This window comes from Phacochoerus africanus, chromosome 13 (assembly GCF_016906955.1).
Source record: "Phacochoerus africanus isolate WHEZ1 chromosome 13, ROS_Pafr_v1, whole genome shotgun sequence".
NCBI classification, from domain to species: Eukaryota; Metazoa; Chordata; class Mammalia; order Artiodactyla; family Suidae; genus Phacochoerus; species Phacochoerus africanus.
Window position 1 is genome coordinate 7,421,993 of NC_062556.1, and position 10,653 is coordinate 7,432,645.

Consider the following 10,653-nt stretch of genomic DNA (forward strand, 5'->3'; position numbering starts at 1 on the left):
CCTTTCTCCTTTTAGTTCCTGCCGCCTTTGCTGGACTGATGTACCTGTTTGTGAGACAGAAGTACTTTGTCGGCTATCTGGGAGAGAGGACCCAGAGGTAGGCCCCTGGATTGTTTAAGAGCCACAGAGGAGGAATTCCTGCTGTGGCGCAGTGGGTTAAGTATCTGGCATTGTCTCTGTGGTGATGAGGGTTCGATCCCTGGCCTGGTGCAGTGGGTTGAGGAGCCAGCGTTGCCGCATTGGTGGCATAAGTTGAAGCTGAGGCTCAGATTCGATCCCTGGCTCAGGAACTTCCATATACCATGGGTGTAGCCATTAAAAACAAAACAAAACAAAACAAAAAACACCTTGGAGGGAGTCACGCTTTTCAAGCAGGAAAAGTGATCATTCGTGATAGTCTGCCTACCGCTTAAGACCCTGCCGGACCACTTGGGGTGCGAGGGCAGAGGCCGGGTGGCTCCCTCATCCTTCCTTCCTACTTGAACTTTGCTGGTTCCGAAATATAGCTGGGGCTTGTGACTAGTTTTCCCATTAAAAAATTCCTTCCTCATAGTGGTGGGATCACAAAGGATGCTTTAAGGCATTGCTTGCAACCCCATACCCTCCCTCCCACCCTGCAGTGTCCATGGCTTGAATGACATTCTATGTCTGGCTTCTCAAGGCCCCAGTGAGTGAAACATTTCATTGTTTGCCTGGAGAAGTGAGAACTAAGGCTTGCACCTTGTGATAGGTTGTCTTGAGCAACAGATCATCCGGGGGCCGGCAGAAAGAGTTGAAAAAGTAAGATGCAGTAGTAGGCCATGAACACAGAAAGCAGGTGGAGTCATACTGCATCGCTTACAGATGTCGTCCAAAGCGATGATTGTACTTTCGCCGGACCTGGGTTGGGAAGTCTGGATTCTAGTAAGATAAATGCTAGCACTTTACAGAAGAAATGTTCACCTCATCGTCTGCCACCCATTCCCTAGCAATCAGGATTCCTGATGTCCCAGCTGGGCTTTGGGGGCAGGAAGATATTCTGGGAGGTAGTTGCCCATCCACTGACCCCAGCCTCCCCCTCCATTTCTCTCCCACGTCTGGCTTCACCTCCATCTCCGTCTCTCACAATAGTGCTTTCTCTGGTAGATAATGGGCTCTCTGTTTAGAGAGCATCCTTCAGAGGTGACAAAGATAGTGACGTCCCGGGAGGGTGGCAGGTGAAAGCGCTATGTCAGCGGAACCCGGGAGCCTGCAATGCTGAGTGCTTTGGGGTGGTGGGCTTCGGGCAGAGGAGAGTGACTGTCCCCCAGCACTCCCCCAGACTCTTCTCCCCCTCCCCGATTCCTCTCTAGTGGTGTTTTAATTGATCCTCTAAATCTACAATGCTGTGACCTCTTATCTTTATAATGCTGTCCTTAATGATATTCTTTATTCTCTGTTACCTGGAAACCCTCTATTCGGCCTTCCCCCCAAGGGTTACTGTTGTTAAGTGTTGAAGGGGGCAGAGTGTCCTTCAAGGAAATGAGGGCTCTGCTCTCCCGGGCTGGCTTCCGCCCCCAAAGTTCCAGGAATTCTGCCCCGTCACTGGTTTCCTTCTGATCTGTCACCATTTGCATGAGATATTTATGTTGCTTTAATCGCAAGACAACTTGCGGGGCATGACGAATACAGCTGTTACCCATAGGCTCTTCTCATTTCAAAGGTCCCCAGTACCAGGGAACGAACAAGGGGTGTCAAAAATAAGCAACAGGATAGAGACGGTGAACTGCTACGTGTCCCTGGACCTCAATGACGTGTAAATGGCCCAAGCTCTTAAGTCCTCCCCACCTGTCTCCTCCCTTAGGTGGTGGGAAGAAAATCCCACTGCCCCTGAGCCCACTGTCCGTGGGCTGGACCCTTCTCACCACTCCTGCATTCATTACTAATCTATCCTGGGCTCTTGCCTGCTGAGACCAAGCATGGCCTCACAGTATTTCGGGACAGTTGTCATCAATAGAAACGATGTATCCTAGGTGAAGTGTCTGATCCTAATCTAGACCAAAATATAGCCTGAGGGCCTCTTTGGTCAGTCCAAGGGCATGTTCAGTTCTGCCTTCTAGAACCTACTGCTTTCCAATCCCTCCTCTGTTGTGGATGCTTCTTTCTCAGGCCCTCATCCTCCACCCTGACCCCTTCTCCCTGTACTGATTAGGTCATGGCAGCATCTTTAACGACACCATAGTGTAGTATGAATCTTAGTATCTCCCTTTTTCATTCTGAGCTACTCTCTGGGCCCAAGGTCAGTTGCAGTCGCGTGATGTTACTAGACCCTTGGCCTTTTGTCACCTCCCTAGCATCTAGGATGCTCTGTCTTCCTGTCCCTCAGTGCCCTGTCCCTTGTTGGACCTCCCACTAAATTCCTCTTTGCAATTGCGAGTTCTCAGCTCAGTGCTGGACAGGCAGAGATTGGCAGCTCGAGGTCCATGAAATCAGGTCACCCAAGCCCCCCTTCTCATTGCCCATGCCCCCCTTGTTCACTCAGCGGCCGTTCAGGACGTTTTACTGCCCACCTGCTCTGAGCAGGCAGGTGTTGGTGAAGGGATAACAGTAAGCATGGCTGAGCTTTACTCTCAAGGAGACCCAGGGCTCTCCTAGGATCAGGAGGCCCTGTGCAAAACCCAAATATTGAGCTTACAGAAACAATAATGGACACAATTTTCACTTTTTTTTATTTTTTGCTTTTTTAGGGCCATACCCATGGCACATGGAGGTTCCCAGGCTAGGGGTAGAATCAGAGTTATGGCTGCTGGCCTACACCACAGCCATAGCGATGCTAGATCCAAGCCGCGTCTGCAACCTACACCACAGCTCATGGCAACGCTGGATCTTTAACCCACCGAGTGAGGCCAGGGATGGAACCTGCAACCTCATGGTTCCTAGTTGGGCTTGTTAACCACTGAACTATGACGGGAACTCTGTGGACACAATTTTCAAGAGAACTGACCCCTCACAGTCATTTCTCCCTTTAGCATCAATTTGCTAGATCTCTGGACCCCCCAAACATGTTGCTTCATCAGAGATAGAGGACAACTTGTGCCCTTTGGACCCCCTGGCGGGGTGACTATATGGCTGTCAAGGCTGGTGTTTCTAAGCTGAAATCCACCAACCAACTGTACCAGAATCACCTGGGGCACGTACTAAAAACACAGATTTCCAGGGCCCAGAAATCTGAATTATAATGATGTATTTTTTATTTTTATATTTTTAGGGCAGCACCCATGGCATATGGAGGTTCCCAGGCTAGGGATCCAGTTGGAGCTGAAGCCACCAGCCTACACCACAGCCACAGCAACTTGGAATCCGAGCCACATCTGCGACCTACACCACAGCTTACGGCAACACTGGATCCTTAACCTGCTGGGCAAGGCCAGGGATCAAACTCCAGTCCTCATGGATAGTAGTTGGCTTTGTTAACCACTGAGCCATGACGGGAACTCCTTAATGATGTCTTAAGTGACTTACATGCGCGGAGTTTGGAAGTCACTGCTCATGCTTCTCTTCTGAGAATGATTCATTCATTTGATAAAAATGTATGGGGAACGTGATTTATTGGAGACAACGCTGGTAAAGGAAGGAGCTGCTAGCTGCTCTCACGGATCTCACTCTTTTTATTCCCTTTAGAGGTTACTGGATTTAAAGTGACATTTCTTTATTGAAAAGAACAGAATTTCAAAGCCACAGGGACTGTAAAGTTTTCTTTTCTCCCCATGTTTCTGTTTGAGGTGGGGGAGTGAGAGGCTTGGCCAGGGCTGCGTAACAGTGAGTGGGGCCAGAAGTCAAGTCTCCGGGTGCCCGGGATCCCCGTTCCCAAACCACAGAAATGCTTCCTAGAACCACGGAAGCTCCTAGGAGTTTTAGGCACATCCAAGATAGGAATTGTTTGGCATAACTCACCTTCCATGCTCTTGTGTGAGTTTTCTGCCATGTGTGGAGGGGCATGTGGTTTCAAAACTAATAACCAGTCCCTGTCTCCAGACTCTGAAGGAGCCCCAGGAAGTGGGCGTGGCAGGAAGGGCTGGCATGAGTCCCCATGTGCCTCTTCCTGGCTGTGTGACCTCAGGCAAATCACTCAACCTGTCTGCTCTCAGTTTCTCCATCTGGAAAACAGGTTAATAATAATACCTCACAGAGGGGAGTTCCTGTCATGGCTCAGTGGTAACGAACCCAACTAGTATCCATAAAGATGTGGGTTGGATCCCTGACCTTGTTCAGTGGGTTAAGGATCCGACGTTGCTGTGAGCTGTGGTGTAGGTCGCAGACGCAGCTCGGATCCTGCATTGCTGTGGCTGTGGTGTGGGCCGGCAGCTACAGCTCCAATTCAACCCCTAGCCTGGGAACTTCCATATGCCGCTTATGAGGCCCTAAAAATCAAAAAAAGAAAAACAAACAAATAAACCTCACAGTGGGCTTCTGAGAATTAAATGAAGTTACAGCTATAAAACCCCTGGCCCTTTCAGATGCTTAATAATTTAACTCTGACCTTCCTTGCCCCATGTAGAGAGAAGTCTGTATCAACTTTTAGAAACAATAAAGAGAGGTCTGGATTATTTGAAGACTAGTTATGCCGCCTGTGCACTGAGGCTGCCTGCTGTTCCTCTGCGCTCAGCCACATGGCAGGTCTTCTGAAACTTTACCTGGGTCTGGGGCGGGGTCTTCACTTCCTCACATTGTGCCCGCATCCCAGGGCTGCAGCCCATCTCTGAGCTCGAGAGACTTAAAGTACAGTGAATGCAGGGCCAGAGCTGGGGACCCCTGCCTGGATGGGTGTGTACTGAGCTCTTGCCCCAGAAGAGTTAATGCTCCATCGTTAAAGCTCCTTGGGAGCAATGTGTCTTGAGTCCTTAGAAACATCCCGCCCAAATCCAGAACTCTGCTGTTTCCTCGGGAGGCACTCCTGTTCCATCCTTCGCCAGAGATTTATCTTGAGCAGGGTCTGAAATAGCTTCACAAATCACTTTTTCTTGTTTCTGTAATGAGCATATGGTGGCCTCATTCGTGTGATAAATCTGAGCCACTCCAGTATTTGACTTTTAACAATGTAATTTCTCTGAAGCCTCTATTCTCTGGCTAAAAAATAGACTTCTTTTCACTTCCTTACCAGCACTAGCAGGTAATTCTCTGTATTTGTGAGGGCCACCCTCACAAAGTGCCACAGAAATGTATTTTCTCACCGTTCTGGAGGCTGAAAGTCCAAGATCAAGGTGCTGGCAGGGTTGCTTTCTTTGGAGGCCTCTCTCCCTGGCTTGTGGATGGCTGCCTTCCCCATGTCCTCAGCGTGGCCTTCCCTTGTGTGTGTCTGTGTCCACATCTCTTCTTATAAGAACACCAGTTATACTGAGTAAGGGTCCACCCTGGTGACCTCATGTTACCTTACTCGCCCCTTTGAAGATGATATTTCCCCATACAGTCCCATTCTGAGGTCCTGGAGTTCAGGGATTCAGCACCTAAATGGGAGACACAATTCAGCCCCTAACGCTGTCTTTTGGGACCACACTTTCCATCCCCCAATGAAGAGATAGGATGTCTCACTTGATGAGCATAACCGTGAACAGGACACCAGGCAGAGAGGAACACAGTGGGCCGAAGAGCAGGATGCTGTCAGCTGCCATGACTCTCAATGTTTCCTGTGCCCGGGGGTCACACAGGGAGCTTGTTGAAATGCAGATCCTGATCCAGTAGATCTGGGGAAGGAACTGGGTTTCTGCATTTCCAGTAGGTTCCTGTGCTGCTGGTCCATGCAACCCTGTGAGGAGCAAGGAGCTTGGTATTCAGCTGCGGAATGATTTTGACACGGAAAATTAGGAGTTGCATCATGAACCTTTGGCGTCCCTTTCAACAAGATAAAATCTCTAACACTGAACCGATGGATGCCACATTCTGCTCTCTGATTATAGCAAGAAAGGGCTGAGCAGCATGAATGCACCTGTTTAGCTGAGCTAGCCGATCTTCTGATTGCCGAAGGGCCCCCTTGCCATCGTCTTCACTAACAGCCTTAGTGACCCGCTTGGCTGGACTTTCCAAACCTGCTAGAGCTGCACAGATGGACCAGCAGCAGCTTTCACAGAAGGATGCTGCAGAGGAGGAAGGAAGCCAGGGCAGCCGCTGTGCACATAGGTGGTCGCCTGTCACCGGGGAGATGCCTCCTGACCCCCTCTGTTGCTCTGTCTCGGCAGCTTAGGATTTAGAGCCTCTGAGAGAAGGAGACAAAAGGACTGAAAGTCTCCCTCCCCCGACTCACTTAAAATGAAAGGACCTGCCTTTATTGCTGGGGCCAACCCTCATTAGTGTGAACATCAGTCCCGGGCGGCCTCAGGAGACTGGACCAAGCCCTCAGATGCCAAAGCACCTCTTAGTTGCCACCAGCCTTCTTGGCTCACGTACACCATCCCTTCTCACAGAGAGACACCTGAAGCCCCCGTGATACACAGTTGCCAGCACGGCACTACAGGCGTTCCTGGAAGGGGTCTTAGTTCTGATGACCCGCAGAGCCCACCACCTTCACGCCGTCAAGCAGCGGGTGTTTGAGAAGCTGGAGAGCAGAGCCCTAAGCGTGATGGGTTTTGAGGCTCTTTTAGCTTGGCTTTGACATAGATTCAATGACTAATAGGAGCTAAGACACTTCCATCCTTCATATGAAGTAAATGGAGCATTCTTGAGTAAAAGGAGCTATAATTTAAACCCCATGTATCTCAAAGTGACAACATTTTTTGTTAAATGGGCGTCATTTGTGCTGCTTCTACAGTTTTGTCTCACCTTCTTTTCCAGCACGCCGGGCTACATATTTGGGAAACGCATCATCCTGTTCCTGTTCCTCATGTCCCTTGCTGGGATATTCAACTATTTCCTCATCCTCTTTTTCGGAAGTGACTTTGAAAACTACATCAAGACGATCACCACCACCGTCTCCCCTCTCCTTCTCATCCCCTAACTGGCTGCTGAATTCCGGGTGGGTGGGCTCCGCTGATCAATATCCAGAAGCCGTCATAACTCAGCCCGTTCAAAGATGCAGCTCCTCTTTAGTCAGCTGTAAATCCAGTGACCCTCTGGGCTCTGCAGCTTGAGTTAACCTTTCTTTTCCTGGAAGAGAATATCTGCATGTCAGCTCTGCCCCTTGCACATGCAGTGGCTCTGGCTTTGCTATTCAGATCCTTTCCGTGTGTTTCTTGACTTATCCTGCTTTCTGAAGATGTTTTGTGACCAGATGTATGTTTTCCTAAAATAAAATGCACAGACATGTTCTAGGCTGGTGGTTGAGTTTTTGTGGGTATATTGCTACAGTTGAATAACTAGTTTGTTTTCCTCAGACTTAATGATAAAAATATGTTATCCATGGAGTTCCCGTCGTGGCTCAGTGGTTAACGAATCCGACTGGGAACCGTGAGGTTGCGGGTTTGATCCCTGGCCTCGATCAGTGGGTTAAGGATCCGGTGTTGCCATGAGCTGTGTGGCTCAAATCTGGCATTGCTGTGGTTTCTTCGTAGGCCGGCCGCTACAGTTCCAATTAGACCCCTAGCCTGGGAACCTCCATATGCCGCAGGTGCAGCCCTAGAAAAGACAAAAAAAAAAAAAGTATCCTTATGCATGCATGCATGCACACACACACATGCACACGCCTGGAAAGGTCATCAGTGGTCAATTGTGATTATCTCTGAGTGAAGAGATTTTGGGTACATTTTACTCTCTCCTTTATATTTCTTTGAATGATTTGATTTTTAAAAAATTTTTATTATAGTTGATTTATAATGTTCTATCAATTTCTGCTGTACAACAAAGTGACCCAGTTATATACATATGTATATATTTATTCTTTTTCTCATATTATCTTCCATTGTGTTCCATCACAAGTGATTGGATATAGATAGAGCAGGACCTCATTGCTAAGCACTTTTATTCTTTTTTTAGGGCCACACCTGCAGCATGCGGAAGTTATGCTGGCCTACACCACAGCCTTGGCAATGACAAATCCGAGCTTTGGCCACGCAGGATCCTCAGCCAACTGAGTGAGGCCAGGGATCGAAGTCACATCCTCATGGATACTAGTCGTGTTCTTAACCTGCTGAGCCACAACGGGAATGCCTGAAATTTTTGAATGAGCAAATAAATACCATTAAACAAAGAGAAAGGCCACAACGGAAGATTGCCTTTTCTAGGAAGCCCTTCCTGACTCCAGCATTTCTAGCATTGCCCCCAACATCCCATGGCATCCTAAACACATCTCAACCACAGCAAATCCATATGACAATGTCAAGATGTTTATGAGTATGTCACCCTTCCTTCCCCACTGAGTCATCAGCTCTTGAATGTCCCCAGTGTCCTATTTATTTTGTTTTTCCTGTGCCAAGCTTCTAGACTGGCACATAGCAGGCACCCAATGACTCAAACTATTTGAGAACTCTGAAAATATCCTGTACAGTGATATATGGTAGGAGACAGAAGGCATGAGTTATGAGATAAGATTGTTTTTCTAACGGTTTTAATAAATTGTGGGGAAATGCACAAACAAAAACAAATAGCTATCCTTTGTATGGACAAATAGACTTCCTTAAGAATGTTTTGTTTCCAGAGTTCCCGTCATGGCGCAGCAGAAACGAATCCAACTAGGAACCATGAGATTGCAGGTTCGATCCCTGGCTTTGCTCAGTGGGTTGAGGATCTGGCCTTGCTGTAAGCTGTGATGTCGGTTGCAGACAGGGCTCAGATCTGGCATTGCTGTGGCTGTGGTGTAGGCCTCAGCTATAGCTCCGATTCAACCCCTAGCCTGGGAACCCCCACATGCTGCAGGTGCAGTACTAGAAAGAAAAAAAAGAAAGTTTTTGTTTCCTTAAGAATATTTTGCTGATTCTGCATCCCCCCTACCCATACCCCACAAGAATTAGGTTGGTATCTTCATGTGCTGGCATCCTGCCCACCTCATCACATCGTTCAGTTTAAAATGTACTGTAACTCAGTGTCAGAGCCTCAGATGATGCCAGGCCCATCCTAGAGGCCCCCAGATATTAGTTGTACAAATGAGTAAGTGAGTGCATGCGTTCTTGACTCACTGGCAGTATTGAATGGAAGTCTGCGTTGAGCCATTCCCCATATTGTGAACAGATCTGAAGTGGTCCAGCCCGTCACACCTGCTTTGGCCCAATGAGCAGATTTGGAAGACAGCTGGGTGTAGTCAGGTCACCTGACAGGCCAAACAGGCCAAGGTGCCTCTAGCAGAAGAGGAAGTGATGAAATGGCCCCTCCGAGGCCCTGCTGGCCGTGGCTGGGCGGGCAGTGCCGGGCCGAGGGCATTGGGGGTAAGACTCGAGGTAGAGAAGCCCTTATCACCCTAAAGAAGAGGGTCTCAGGTGCAGAACTGCTGCCTGAGGGGACCCCTCCCCTGACTGGAGGCAGCACTATGAGTGACCAGGCTCTCTGCAGAGTCCGCCCCTGAGCTGAACCCCCTGCGCTGTCCTGTCCTTTCTTCCTGTAACATCTCCCTAAGCCTCGGTTTCTGCATGTGTTCAGTTGGGGTAATAACAGGGCCAGACTTATGGGGTGTTGTGAGAAATAATGAGATAAAGCAATTGAATACAATTAGCACCTAATAAATGCTGAATACTATTACCTATTATTGCTATATTTATTATTGTTAGCTTATTGCATTAGTTTTCTGTTGCTATTACAGATACTCCGTGGCTTTAAACTACATGCATTTACCATCTCAGCCTGCTGCTGGCTCTGACCCAGCACTTTCCTCCCAGAGTGTGTGCTGGTTCCCTCCCTCCCTTTATCCAGTGTCAGCCAGTGGTCCCCTCCTCCCAGAGCTCCCAAGACCATCCTTCCTCCGCCCCACCTACCTTCCTCTACCCACCTCTCCTGCCTTCCCTGCTTCTTCTCCCTGTGCTTATCACTGCTTGAAATCAGACACCTGTTTACTGTCTGTCTAGGGGAGAACCTAGAGTGTGAGCTTCAAAAGGGCAAGGGCTTCTGCCTCTAGTGTTTATTGCTCTGCTCTCAGAGCCCAGAACAGTGCTCAGGACACGCTTATGAGCTGATGACAGAATAGGCTGGTTGTGGGGAGTTCCTGTTGTGGCTCAGCAGGTTACGAACCAGACTAGTATCCATGAGGATGTGGGTTCAATCCCTGGCCTTGCTCAGTGGGTTGGAGGCTCCGGCCTAGCTGTAAGCTGCAGTTTAGGTTGAAGACATGCCTTGCATCTGGCATTGCTGTGGCTCTGGCATAGACTGGCAGCTGCAGGTCTGATTCATCCCCTAGCCTGGGAAATTCCATATGCTGCAGGTGTGGCCCTAAAAACCAAAAAAAAAAAAAGAAGAAGAAGAAGAAGAAGAAAAAGAATGGGCTGGTTGTAGAGATGTTGTGTCTCCCAGCTTTTGTGACTGTGCGCTGGTGGGGATTGGAGGACTATGAGCATATTTGCGACCAGGAGCCTAACAGATATTCTCAGGTATTGGTAAAGGAAGCTCTAGAAATGGAATGTTAAAAAATGCCAAGTCCTCGGTTAAAACATGCCACCTCCAGAGACATGATGTGATAGATCAGGAACAGGCCCCGGAGTTCATCTTCTTAGTAAGATTCTTGGGCTTTCCTGATGCAAGTGGTCACTACCTCTTGAGTAGTGTTTTGTTCTGGAGTTGCACCAC

The 10,653-nt window shown here is 48.7% G+C and overlaps 1 protein-coding gene across 4 annotated transcripts in view; it reads left to right on the forward strand.

Moving 5' to 3' along the window:
- The window catches only part of ALOX5AP (arachidonate 5-lipoxygenase activating protein), a 28,104-nt gene extending 19,575 nt beyond the window's left edge, over nt 1–8,529 (forward strand). The window contains exons 4-5 of one of the 4 annotated variants that reach the window (XM_047755842.1): nt 16–97; nt 7,921–8,502. In XM_047755842.1, the coding sequence (XP_047611798.1) occupies nt 16–97; nt 7,921–8,098 (260 nt within the window). In that variant the 3' untranslated portion in view covers nt 8,099–8,502. The other 3 variants (XM_047755843.1, XM_047755845.1, XM_047755844.1) reach the window with 3 other exon arrangements.
- The last annotated feature ends 2,124 nt before the right edge of the window (nt 8,530–10,653 follow it).